Below are 13,758 nucleotides of genomic sequence, written 5' to 3'. Positions count from 1 at the left end.
TTCTATGCATTAATGATTCATTCAACGGAATGTATTGCACATGCTCTTGTTATCAAATGTTGTTTGCATTGTAATCTTTTTTTTTTTTTTAAAAAAAAAAAAAAAAACACTATCAATATAGGCTGCATATGCAACTTCAACGTCCTTTGCTTCCTCTTAATTCTAAAATTAATTGCAGTTTTATTTGACAAGTGTAATTTATGGAGAAATGTCACTCAGTGATACTTGTGGTCTGGCGCCTCCCTGGTTTGTTTTACATGCACACACACAAGAACTTCCTGTTGACGTCATGACGTGGGAGCGTACCGAAACGCTCGAGCGATAGTTCTGTTGGAACCTGTTGTAGTTTCAGATAATGAACTACATTGTTTTATTCGGAACGGAGCTTTCGTCTGGTCTTTCCTCTCCATAAAGGTTTTTTTTTTTTAATTAGCGGTTGAATTGCTTTGTATTAGGATTAAACGTCAGAGAGAAGCCCTGCTTTCTCTCGCTCTTTCACTCCGACTGTTTCCACAGGACTATCTTGTACTCAGGACAGGAGAAATGCTCTTCTTGTAGACTAAGCTCTTGTCTTTTTTTGTCGAAAGAAGAGATATCTTGTTATCTGCTCTGGATATGGCTGAAGCTCGAGTGGAGGATGAAGAGGAAAGTTTGAGAGAGGCGCGTGAGGCCGGCGGCGCGAGGCGAAACCCGCGAGCTTCAGGTGAAGTGTTTCGGTGACGCGCGAGCTTCACTTTTCATCCTCATGTTAGCATACATGTGTAGAGGTGTTGGGGAAAAGGTGAATAATTAGCTCAAGTTAAAGCTGAGCAAAGTTACTTAGACTGGCACAGTGCAAAATATACATGACCAATCCCTGCTGGAAAACAACAACAACAACAACAACAACAATACAAACCATCACAGGAATTCTAATGGTTTCCACTACAAATACCATTACATACAATCAGCTAACCACTAAAACCATTACCATTACTGGTCCCTTAATGGTGTCCACTAGACATAACATGCCACCAGAGAAGAAGGCAACAAATTAGCAGTAGAGACCCACAGGGACCATTACAGTTTCCATTAAAACTAATACAGTGTTCATTATAACCATTAAAACCATTACAGATTACAAAGGGATCTGTTTTTTTTTCCAACAGGAATGAAGGCGTTTGTGTTTTCAAATAATTTTGCCTTTCTCATCTTGCTTTGAGGTACCAGGTTAATTTATTCATGAACCGAATAATGAGTTTGCTTAAATAATTCTGGACATTTTATGAAGTGGGAGGATTTCTCTCTGGTGTGTGGAATGGCAGGAATGGTGCTGAGCCCTACACACTTTCTAGACAAGAATAATCATTAAAAAAAAATGATTAAAATAGACTGTAATCATCCAACTCAAATGCAGTTTGGGCATGACTAAAACACATGCTTCTTGTCTTGTAGAATTAGTGAGGGTTACAATCATGGATTGAATGGATCATGTGACCAAAGCCACCAGTCATGTGATCATAAATGGCACTGTCTGGTGTGACCTACATAACTCATGTTTACTCACTAGCCATTTTATGTACACTTTGCGAAATAAGGGTGCCTTCACCATTCCTTGTCATTGGTCTGGAACCATCAGAACCATCACTTTGTAATTCTGCTATCGAACACTTTATTATTATGACTCTTACGTCACTATTATGATTCTTTTACTGCTGCTACTACAGTCAGCAGTTTACACACAGTTGTTGCACCAATTTTTTCAACTGTTCTGTTGTGCTGTTTAGTTGACATGCACTGTGCCGTGTGTTTATTTTGTATTCTTTGCACACATCTCACACTGTCATGTATCTACACTTTTGCTGTGCCATGGTATTATGTGTTGCACCATGGTCCTGGGGAAACGACATTTCATTCCAACGTTTACAAGCTATCTAGAGGAATGACAATAAAAGCCACTTGACTTGTTCAAAGTACATCTCTTACCTGGAAACGTTGGACTGTAATCAAATCCGCAGCAAGGACTAGCCAAGTTCAGTCAAGCCTGAGTCTTAACGGGGTTGAGGCTAAATCAAGATTGAGACAGAAAATCATCTTTTCTTCCACCATTAAAACATTTACTTCAGCTACCTGTCTTCAGTAATGCACTGCACCCACAATTAGCTTTCTGTTTTAGGTTTATGTTTTCTAGAAGACGTAATTGCTTTGTGCATATGAAAAAAAAAAAAGACAGTATGACCATTAAATGCCCACACTTCTGGTCAAGACCATATTTAGCCAGACTGATGCCCAAGCCCAAGACAAGTCCAAGTACAAATGGCAATAAGTCAGAGACAAGTCCAAGTCGATACAAAACTCGAGACCACACTTGTGTCCTACAGCCTTGTGGTACGGTGATTATAGTACATCTTTAAAAATAATTTAACGTGCGTTACTTATGTACCTTTAAAGCGTTACTCTAAAAGCTAATAAACGGTACACAGCATGCAATTTCCCAGGTAATAGATACATATTAATGGTGCACTAGATGTACCCTTGATGGCCAGGAGTGTAGCCAGATGTTTTGCGGTGAGGTGGCCAGAACTGAATTGAAATGAAGCTAATTAAACAGTCAATGAACGTAGATGCATATAATAAAATAGCCAGTGTTTCTATAACCCTGGAACTACTGCACATCCTGCATTGATAGTGTTTAGTAATTGAGTTACAAACATTTCCTTAGTTGTGAAACCAAGACGCAGATTAAGTGGACTGCCGTTTGAATAGTGCCAGTTATATACCCAGATTCTGGGACACACACACACACACACACACACACACACGCTCAATTATGTTGTAAATTACAGTTGAGAGGTTTGTACTGTTCTTTCTCTCGCTTTCTGGCTCTCTAGTTTGGGGTTGATCCAGGGAAAGAGAATGCATTACTCTACCAGACTCAATCAGCAGGTTTTTATTTATGTTTATTATTTGTTCATTTAATGTGTTCATTTGTTCAGTTAATGCACCTAATTAAATCTCTGGCTAATGGTAGTTGAGTTGTGGTGACAACCAAGTGTAAATAATATATAGTAATACGGTGCTTGGTCCTGAGTATGGTATGTGAATGGTTTTGTCGTAGTGTTGGTTATTTCCAGTTTCCTTTTGATTATTTTATTTCATGTCTGTTGTAATCTGTGAGTAACCTTCTGCTGTTCTGTCGTGATTACTCCAGTTTTCCGTAGTGCCCGTAACATCGTGGATCAGATGGCGGTTTTGACGTGTGTGTATGTGTGTGTTTCAGAGCGAGCAGATAGGAACAAGCCTGAACAACGCCAGTCCAGGTAAGAGGGGGGAAAAGAAACATGTTTTCTCTAAACTTACTGCACTGAGCTTGCTGAGTTGATTTTGAAAGTATGTGCATGAGCACTTTTTGTTTTTTTTGTTTTTTTTTCCTCCCCAATCCAAAGTCCAAAACTTGTTGTCTCAGAAAGCCTCTGGATTGAGTCTCTGGCTCTTATTTGAAATCTAAAAAGGGAAATTTTGGGCTAAAACAGTAGAAAGTCTTTCTTCGACCTCCTGTGCTGGAAATACTTGTTGACCTAGGTCAAGAAAAAACAAGGTATTGGTTGTTTGTTGTCAAGGGATAATTGAAGTTTCTCGTCATGTTTGTGTTCTTGTCTGGCTTTATGGCCGTGCTGAGCGGGTATGTAAGCACACAGACTGGGAAAGAAGTGTAATTTGTCTGAGAAAAGCACTTACGTGTTACATTACATAATGCACAAGGATTGTAGGCTCTGAGGTTTGGAAAGGGTCTTCTAACTTTCATGAAATAGGGAAGTCTTATACCTTGAATGACAAGAGCTAAAATGACAGTGGATACAAATATTAAAGAAAAAATCTGCTTATTCAAATGTCGATCAGCCAAGACATGTTTGCTGTCTAAAGTTTGCTTGCACTATGATTTGAACGAAGCAGACAGAGCTGGACAGAACTTGTCTTTCCTTGATAATTGTTAATTACAATTTACTAAAGGACAACGTGTCGTCCTTTTTTTTATCCATTTGTAGTTACATTTACTGTTGTGGAACATATATGAAACAAATTAGACCCTGTTATAACTCACTCCTGTTATAAAGGCTATAAACAGCCATTCCCGCAACATCCTCTCTCTCTTTTTTTATTTTTTTTTTTTATTTTTTTTTTTTTATTTTTTTTTTTTATTATTCTTGAAGTTATTTAAACCAAAAAAAATCAGCTTGTCATTTTACCGAGGAACTGGAAAGCCCTCCGTCCATTCTGAAGGCTTTCCTGTGGAGGAAAACATAAAGGTACAGTTTGACCTCTGGCTGGACCTGAAGACTCCTTCCAAAAATGCTAAATAAACATCATCTTGCAGAAAGCTTGACCGTATCACCAATTACACACGTTTTAAAATCAGTTGATGCGGAATGTCCAACATACAAGTCTAAATTGTTACTGTAGATATAATAACTAGGGCTAGAAATTTAATTACCACTCTCTTACCAATCAGAAGTGAGAATCCAACAGCAGTATGGTATAAAATGAGTTCATTTGATCATTTGGTAGTATTCGGAGCATGAGAATCCAGCAGACGACAGTAGAATGTCTGTGTTGGATGGGGAATGTTGGTGTGGTTGGTTGATTTTTTTCCCATTACTCAGCACGAGCCCACGTTACTGCTAGGGAGCAAGTTCTCAGTGAGCAAGTGAGTCACAGCTAGAAGCAGTGAAACAGACTTATTTTGGTCATAATTTAAAGTAAACTATGAAATATCATGGGAAAAGAGCTTGCACATAACTTTCTCTTTCTGTTTCAGCACTCAAGGCGCACTCTCGTCGATCAGAGCTGTGATAAAAAGGAGTGAGTACGCATGAGTACGGTTTTTAGTGTTCATGATGCTTGAAGGTATTTTGTTCTGATGTATTTTTTCACTTGGACATTTTTCAGCGTCCACCAGAACAGCTGCTCCGGCCGACCAAAACAGAGAGAGACGGTGAGTGAGGGAACATTCTTTGTCTTTTTTTTTTCCTTTCGGGTTGACAGACCTCAGCTATTCATTTTTAGTTGTTTATATTTTGTTTGTATCTTCCTTGTTGTTGTAACGTTGATCTTGAAAACTAAGAGTTATGCAAACAGTATGTCTAATCCAATTTTGGGACCAGTGCATGATGAAATGATGATGTCGTCCCAATGGCACGTGTAATTAATTTTCCTGTAACAGCATGTCCTGCAGACCTCTGCAGCAACTTGCCAACAGTTAAAAGCAAGATGCGTCTTATTTTTCATCTGTTTGTTCCCTCACGTTTTCTAGAAGTTACTTTACTAAGACAAAAGATGCACAAAGAAACCAGAAAGTGCTCAGTCCGTACTTTCCCGTGTCTCAGAACTTTGTTACAGCTTTAACTTTAAGCATTACAAAGCACTGACACTGGAGACTCCTTCCAAAACTGTTAAATGATTATTAAATTAATCTCCTCACAGAAAACATATCATATGACTCATGATTAACAATGATTACAGGCATTTTTAAAATTTGTTTATGTTGAGCCTCCTGTCTGAGGTGTACTCTTAGACAACACATTTTGACCAATCAGAATCGAACTTTCACGTGCGCTGTGCTATAAAATGGTCTGGTATGAAATATTTGGTAATCTATATGATATTTTAATTGGCTGTTTTCATGCTGCAGACGTCCAGAGATCACCATCCTTGCAGCTGAACCTCTGTCCACAAACTCTTGGTTCCCAGGAGCCTCTGGGGCATTTCCCCCTGCACCGCCCCCTGCTCAGCCATCTTGGACTGGTTCTCTTACAGTACAGGTAAGGAAAACTGTAATATTTGTACTTTTTCTGAAGTACATGGTTGAAGAAATCGTGACTAAACAGTAAAAACACTGACTATACTCCACTGTGGCAGGGTTGGATTCAATTTCAAGTCAGCTTGGTGTTGGTCAGTTCAACTTGACTGATTTTCTTTCCCCAGCTTCCCCCACCTTCATATGAACAGGTGATTAGAGAAAAAAGGCAGGAGCAGAATACCCAATCCTCTGTTTCTTCCTCCTCCTCATCACCCTCCTCCTCATTATCATCAGCCTCTTCATCCTCCGCTCCTCGTCATACTGCCACCATCGCCACACAGACCGATCCAGAGACTTCTGAGACACAGAGCTGTTCCAGACCCTCGAGTAAGTCCTAGACTGAAACGAGTGTGCGTGAACCGCAGTTAAGATTTATTAAAACGCAGTCCAAGGAAAGACTTTCAAAAGCTCGCTGTTTCCCCTTGGGACCCCTTAAGATGCCTTTGTAAGGGCTGTTTCAATTATTCTATCAGCTCAAGTGAAGTTTTGTAGATCCACATAATTGTAGACTTCAGAAGCAGCCCTTACCCAGAAATCTTTGCAATCTCATGCAAAGTCATTTCCCCTTACTTAAAGACTGGCTTGCATACGTTTTTGCCCCCATTTTGAACTTTTCCACATTTTGTAGTGCTACAACCTGGAACTGATATGGGCTTACTTGTAAATTAGTGTTGAAAAGGAAGAGAAGAGGGTCAATTAAATTCATAAAATTATTTACAAGTAAAATATGTGAAGTCGTGATTGCATAAATTTTTACCCCCTTACTGTGAAACACCTAAATTAGTTCTGGTGAAGACAGTTGCCATCAGAAGACATGTAATTAGTTGAATGGCATCTAGCTGTGTGTAATTAAAGGTCCTGAAGTTTTTACACTTGAGCCTGAGGACTGATTCTGGGCTTGTTTGGAGGAGGGGCTCATAATCGCAGGTTTGTGTTCACATAGAAGAACACTTTCCGAACTGTGGATCAAGTGCGCAATTGCAAACGGTTTGAAAAATGGTAGGCACTAGGTTCATTTGTTTGCTGTTTTTTTATTATTTATATATATATTATTACACACTTAGCGGCAAAGAACAGCGCTTTTCCATGCGTGGCATGTTACTGTGCAGGAATATCTGCAAACGAGAAGCCGTTGCACAATGGCCCTACACATGCATTTTTCATGATGCTCTGAGTGCACACAGTCGCACCACAAAGGTGAACTTATTACAGTGCTCCAGTGTCATAAAAGTCTGGTTTTACATATCAGCAGCCGTATTAACGCTTTCCCTGCCATCACAAAACTTGAAGTAATGTGAAAACATGGGAAACATGGAAGGTTTTCTACAGGAGTTACATGACTATTGATTAAATGTGCTGGAGTTACATGACTAATGATAAAGATTTATAAAATAGCTGCACATTAGAAGCTTTGGGACACACCTCCTACATAAGCTTGATGCTGTTGGAGCGGCACTTGTGTCTATATTTATAGATCACAATGTTATAGAGTGGCAGTAACCACAGAAAGCAAATCAAATTAAACAGACAAGTGTACATGCTAATCTGGTGGCCATAAACTTCCTATAATTGTTAGCAATATTAGCTACAAAGCTAATACAAAATAAGTACAAAACTAATGAGCTTCACACACAAAAATCTTTGTCTTATTGACTACATATGGGGTAAGTGTGTTTAGTTCTGGTTGAAATCTTTCTCTAACCAAAAATGTTCCTGTTTCTTGTTTTTTTTCCATTGTTTTTTCCAGTGCGCCGGCCCCCAAAACCACCGCGCCCATCCCTCCCACTCATTCCTAAACCTGCCGAGCCAGTACCTGCACACACACACACTTTGATTGAACTGGGTGAGCCTGATCCACCCTGTTCCACACACACTCCAACACACCCTCCTAGTGGCGAACAATGTGGAGTTCAGACTGACTTCACTCATGCACTGGAACCCTTGACTCCCATCTCTCCTGACTCCTCCCACATTACCCATAATTCTCAGTCACAGGCCCCAGTGAAACAGGAGGTTTCAGCACGCCCTAAGCCACGCCCTCGCTCCAAAGCTTTAGTGCAGTCGGTGATTAAAGAAGAGGTTCAGGATCAACCAATAACAAGAGAGGTCAAAGTTCAGACCTTGGTGCGCCTTAAAGACGATGGCACTGAGAGTGTTTTTGCCGGTTTTACTGACACTTCTTTAGACATTGCATCTAATAAGTATCTACAGGACCTGTTAGATGTCTTTGGTTGTGATAAACAAGACTTCGAAAGTGACCAACATGATGAAAATGACCAAAGTGAGAAGAGCAGTGAAGAGGAAAGTGTCACTTTCGAAAGCTCTTTGGTTTCCACGGTTGCGTCTGAACCTTTGGAAACCATAAAAAGACCAGAACCACGACCAAGAACCCAGAATCCCAAACCACCCATCGCCACAAAACCATGTGACCCAACACAGAGTGTGGAGGAGACCAAAATTTCTTCAGAAGAACAAAATAAGCCATTAGTTCATCCAGTTCCTGCTCCCAGGCCACTGGTGAAAAAATCATCCGTGTCCCAGCAGCAGGGTTCCTCAGAGGAGAAAACCGAGCTCTGTCGACTCCGTCCACCTCCCAGACCTCCGTTAGCTGCACGCATGTCTGGATCTCCCATCCAGGAAGCTCAGCCTGCAGAAGTGCCCTTTAACCCCTCAGGAAAGAGAGGTTCAGAAGATCAGGACTCATCTGTTGCTGCCTCTGGGAAGCCTGTAGCAATCACATCCTCTAGCAGAGGCAGGGGAAAATGTAAGAATATACTTCTTTGTTTTTTTCTTTTGGTTATCCTGCTAATGGAGCACTCGAGAAGATTAAAGGAATACTCCATCATATATATATGTCATATATATCATATATCCAATACAAGTCTAGGAGCAAATGTCGAATTCAATCAATAAATGTTTAAAATGTATAACACAAATACAATACTGAAACCAGTCTGTCAGACAGACAAAACAACACCGGAGCAATAAACTAAAAAGTCAATCCGGTCGCATTTCTTCTGAAGTTTTGTGGTTTTCACGCAGCATCAAACCCACACAACTACACTGATAACACATGACCAGTGATTCCTCCCTCTAAATTTTATTAAGAAATTAATAAAGGAGAATAATTTACAATATTTAGATCTTAATCTACAAAAACTGAAAATGTGTATTAATGCCCCAACAACTCCCTTTAGATGCCAGGTTTTTTTTTCTGTGGTAGTCAGACAATCACTACAGCTACAGTGGATAGAGATTAACATCAAAAATGTTGGCATATTCCTTTAAAGTTGGGATCATATGATGAAAGTGGGTTATCTTGCATTATGCTTGAATCTCATCACTAGAAGGCATTAATGAGTCCCAGTGGTTTGTCTAAAAGGTTTTGTTTTAACAGTAAATATCCATTTCCCTCTCGACTGGGCTACGCTCATACTGTACAGGCTAGGCTATTTCTATTTTCAGCTGAATTTGACTAACAAAATACTGATCCATGCATTTAATATGCTCAGGTCCAGCTAAGCCCCCGTTCCAGAGGAGGCCTCCACCCCCAGCACACACTCCTGCACACACTCCTGCACACACTCCTGCAAACACTCCTGCAAACACTCCTGCACAGGTAAATAATATTACAGTATATGTCTGACAGTAAATGTATTTCTTTTTCGTTTTTTCTTTCGGGTCCTTTTCAGTTCTTGGGTTTTGTTTTCAGAGCCATTGAATACTAGTAATCCTTTAAATTTTTTTTTGTTGTTATTGAGCATCTTACACTTAGTTTGATTGCGATTTTTGGTTACTCAAACTTGTTTTATGGGCATTGTTTAATGTTAAACTTAACTGTAAATGGTTCTAGAATATATGACCTGTACTTTAATAAATAAAAAATTGCAATCGTTGGTGAATTGCTGTGGTATAAGAGGATTAAAACACTTCAGGACATGCTGTTATTGGAAATGAATCAACTTTGGGGTGGTAACATTAACTTGACATTGGGTCGAATCACACCACACTATTCATTGATTATTTTCCTACAAATGCACACCCCAAAGTGTTTTATTCCTTAAATAATCAACAGTTATATTGAGATTAGCTGAAGTTAGTTAATTGGCAAACTTTAGTAATGTTTTTATGTGATGACTGGCTACATTCATTACATACATTAAATTTGTGATGGAGTACTTATTTATTTATTGACTTATTGTCTTATGTATAGTATCTAAAAGGCTAACCATCAATTACATATCTGCAACATAGAGCTGATCATTGGCAATTCAGGAAACTGTATGTATGATAAAGTGGTTTTAGTGAGTATGTGTGTGTTTTCAGGATGCTGTCAGTGCTGTAAACGTTAACAAATCTGGCCCATCACTACCACATCAGTAAGTCTAACCAACACTTTTTTTTTACATTTACATGTGTTTGTGGATTTTAGATAATCATTTGTGTGTACTGACAGTTATTAGTAAGTAGCTATTAGTAAGCAGCTCTGTTTACTTTTCAGCTCAACATTAAACCATTCCTACTCCCTCATGTGTGTCCTTTTTGCCATTATAAATTCGTGTACTCTTTTTATTTTTGTAGAGCCAGTGAGGGTAGGCTGCTTCCTCTGCGTCCTCCTCCAGTCAAGTTGAGCAAATCAGCAAGTTGCTCCCTGACTCATGCTACAACCAATCAGCTCTCGGGTTACAGGGGAGTCAAACGAGGACCACCACTGCCACCGAGACCAAAGCCTGGGCATCCTCTCTACAGAGAGTACACAGTAAGGCCTGCTTTTAAAAAGTTGGGAAGGCAGTGCTATTTGTTGGCATTTCTTTTAAAATCATTCAGGACTTTTGTAATGTGACATTTTTCTTCAAACAGGGATTATCATGTTTATGGGATTGTGCTCAATATGTGCAGAGACGTACAAATTTCAGGTCTCATGCACTCAGCTGGGTTGATAATAAGTGTGTGTGTGTGTGTGTGCTGCAGAGCAAAATCCCTCAAGGAAACACTAAAGTAAACCCCCCTAGCAGTGATCCTGAAGAATCCTACCTTCAGGTATTTCCCTCAAACACACAAAAACACGTACGCATTGTAAATATCGGCTATGTGAAAGTCTGTTCTCATGTCTCCTCAGAAAGAGAAGCTTCTTCTTGTTCTTGATGACAAGGCGGGACCAACAGAGACACCAGGAGGTGTGAAAGGTCAACATCAGGACTCGGTGTCAGAAGAACCCGTCTCTCAGAAGAGTCAGGAGCTGCAGAAAGAGCCACAGACGGAGGAGCAGCAGCCTGAGACAAACACCAGTGTCAGGTTTTAATGCTTCTTCTATTGCAGACATTCTCAGTGACAAACATGACGGTCTTTCTAACCTGTCCTCCTTCTACCTCTGTCTCTCCCTCACCTCCTTCTCTTTCTTTCTGTTTTTGCTTCCTTCCTCAGGTATAGAGCCCACTTTGCGTTTGATGGCGAAGACGGTGAGCTGACACTATGTGACGGTGATGTCATAACGTTAATAGAATATGTAAATGAAGAGTGGGGGCGTGGCAGCCTTAATGGACGCACAGGGCTCTTCCCTTTGAATTTTGTCCAGCTTGTTCAGGAAAATCCCGTAAAGAAATCGACACCTGAGTCACCTGGTATGTAATTATGTTTCGGTACAATACACCACAGCTCTGATGGATTCTCCAGTTTTGTCTGGTCACATGTTGTTGATTAATTTTCTACAGCAACACCTCTGACAAGGCAAGACAAATCACAGATTTACGTCAATGCACTCTTTCTAATACATATAGCAACCACTTACGCAGGGACTTGTATTTTGGAGACTCCACATAAACACTTTAAAAAAGGTGTTTTGGTGAGGATTTATTAATTTAGCATTTATGAATGGAGTCTCCAGTGTCAGCACTTTGGAACAGCATCAATGCTTTGATATGATATAAGAAGAGTAAACACTTTGGGACATGCTGTTATTGGAAAACCATCAACTTTGTAATACATAAGTCCTCTGTTTAATCATTCTTCCTTGTCGTTGATTGTATTCCTAGCAGCACTGTGTTTTGTTTTATTCCTTTCTTATTAAAATACTGTTTTTTTAAATGAAAATAAGGATATTGGCTATGTTGTTCTTTTGTCGTCTGTTTTTCTGTAGCATCTGCAGTGTGTGTAGGAGAAGGGCAGACAGGCCGAGCTCTGTATGATTTCACTCCTGAGTCTGAAGAAGAACTCTGTCTCAAGGTGTGTGTGCATGCATGTGTGCGTGTGTGTGTGTGTTGTTTCCACATTGCAAGTTTTCGCTTGTGTTTTCCAGACTCCAGACTCCTTCCAGACCTGATTACAGCTTCTACAAAATATCATTATATGAATCATCCTTATGGTCTGTGTAATACAGTCCAAGACTAAATTTAGTCTGTGCCTTTGAAAGGTTTGCAGAATCCCTCTGTGTACGTGCATGAACACGTGCATGGATAGCATTGTTAAATTACTTTAAAACACTGCATTTGAATTTCTATTACTAAAAATTAAAACATTTTAAAAACTATGTATTCATATCATATAAACAAAAGAAAGTGATAAATGTCTCTCTCTCAAACAGAGAAAATCAGGAGTGTTGTACATTTATCATAATGTTTTAATTTTAATGTTCTGGAGAAAACAGCATTTGCATTTATTTATCATGGAAATTGTTCTTGGTAACAATTTCCATGAAACTCATACTCATAAAGCATTTAAATGCCATCACTGAGTGCTTCAAGTAAAGTCAATATCTTAAATTTAATCCTCATTATAAGTAAGTTGTAAAACACCGTGTACTTTATTATGTCGCTATGGAAACACTTAATTCTGAATATTTAGATCAATTTTTTAAATTCCTTATACTTATGATCAGATATTTGGAAAAAATGTGCTTTCTTCAGTTTTCATGCATTTATAGCCCCTTGACACATCATTAGGATTTTTTTTTTCAGCTAGACAGAATACCAAATGCCTTTCTATTTATTATATATGCTCACTACATAGGGTGTAACAGGTTTTAGGAAGTCTATATGTAGTGCACAATATGCCCAATACAACAGCATTTGTGATTCAGTCTCAGAGAACATAGAATTCATTAGGAAATAAAATGTATGATGACATGGATTTATTCACGGCCCTTTTCCAGCATCGAGTGATAACATATCCTTGATCTGTAATGGCATCCACAGTGCTTCACAGATGTCATTAAACTGGTACATTAGTGAATGTTTGGGTTTCAAATTTGGTGTTTTTGTCTGTGTGCACGCGCAGGTTGGGGATGTGGTGTCCTCCCTGGAGGAGGTGGATGAGGAATGGTTTGTAGGGGAATTCGCCGGCCGACGTGGCATCGTCCCGAAAAATTACATCCAGGTGCTCTAAAACACGATCAAGATGGATAGAGCGAAAAGTGTTTACATGCGGAAAGTAAAAAGTGTCGTCATTTGTGTGTAATCCAATGGCCTTGGTCTCCTACTTAAATGAACTCCAACACAATCAAATGTACCACTTTCATAAACACATTACTCACTGATTGGTTTGTCTCTTAATGTTTTCATCCTCTAGACCTGTTCTGTTCTGCTCTGTTTATCCGTTCACTGTCATCCCAAAGCCAAATGATGATACTGTAGTGTTGTGTTGGAGTTAATCTAACTGGACTGTGAAGAGGGCCTGACATTTGACAGACTAACGTCATTAGATTTTGAAAAGCTTTTAGTTCTATTAATGTTTTGCCTTTTTTTTTCTTTTTTTGTAATTTGCACAGGATACTTTTTGATGTAGGTTACACCTACTGTACTAATTGACACTGTGAATAGCGATCTCCCACTGAAACTCCTTTATAGTCTGTGAGATGGCTTAATCTGTGGGGAAATGATGTCAAGGAGACTTAACCCAAAATAAATCCAGATGAATTATTATAAAGA

The 13,758-nt window shown here is 39.3% G+C and overlaps 1 protein-coding gene across 1 annotated transcript; it reads left to right on the top strand.

Annotated features, from left to right (window-relative positions):
- Nucleotides 1–238: 238 nt before the first annotated feature.
- On the top strand, nt 239–13,756 carry wu:fy63c09 (uncharacterized protein LOC797544 homolog). The gene is made up of 15 exons (XM_026921215.3): nt 239–703; nt 3,260–3,299; nt 4,796–4,839; nt 4,927–4,972; nt 5,669–5,798; nt 5,962–6,163; nt 7,584–8,600; nt 9,349–9,455; nt 10,163–10,215; nt 10,418–10,595; nt 10,808–10,876; nt 10,956–11,131; nt 11,261–11,457; nt 11,973–12,058; nt 13,109–13,756. The coding sequence occupies exons 1-15, from the start codon at nt 616–618 to the stop codon at nt 13,214–13,216; spliced, it is 2,541 nt and encodes an 846-aa protein (XP_026777016.3). The 5' UTR covers nt 239–615; the 3' UTR covers nt 13,217–13,756.
- The last annotated feature ends 2 nt before the right edge of the window (nt 13,757–13,758 follow it).

Source organism: Pangasianodon hypophthalmus, chromosome 16 (assembly GCF_027358585.1).
Source record: "Pangasianodon hypophthalmus isolate fPanHyp1 chromosome 16, fPanHyp1.pri, whole genome shotgun sequence".
Taxonomy (NCBI): Eukaryota; Metazoa; Chordata; class Actinopteri; order Siluriformes; family Pangasiidae; genus Pangasianodon; species Pangasianodon hypophthalmus.
The sequence above is the reverse complement of the archived record's forward strand: the minus strand, read 5'-3'. Positions and strand labels throughout refer to the sequence as shown.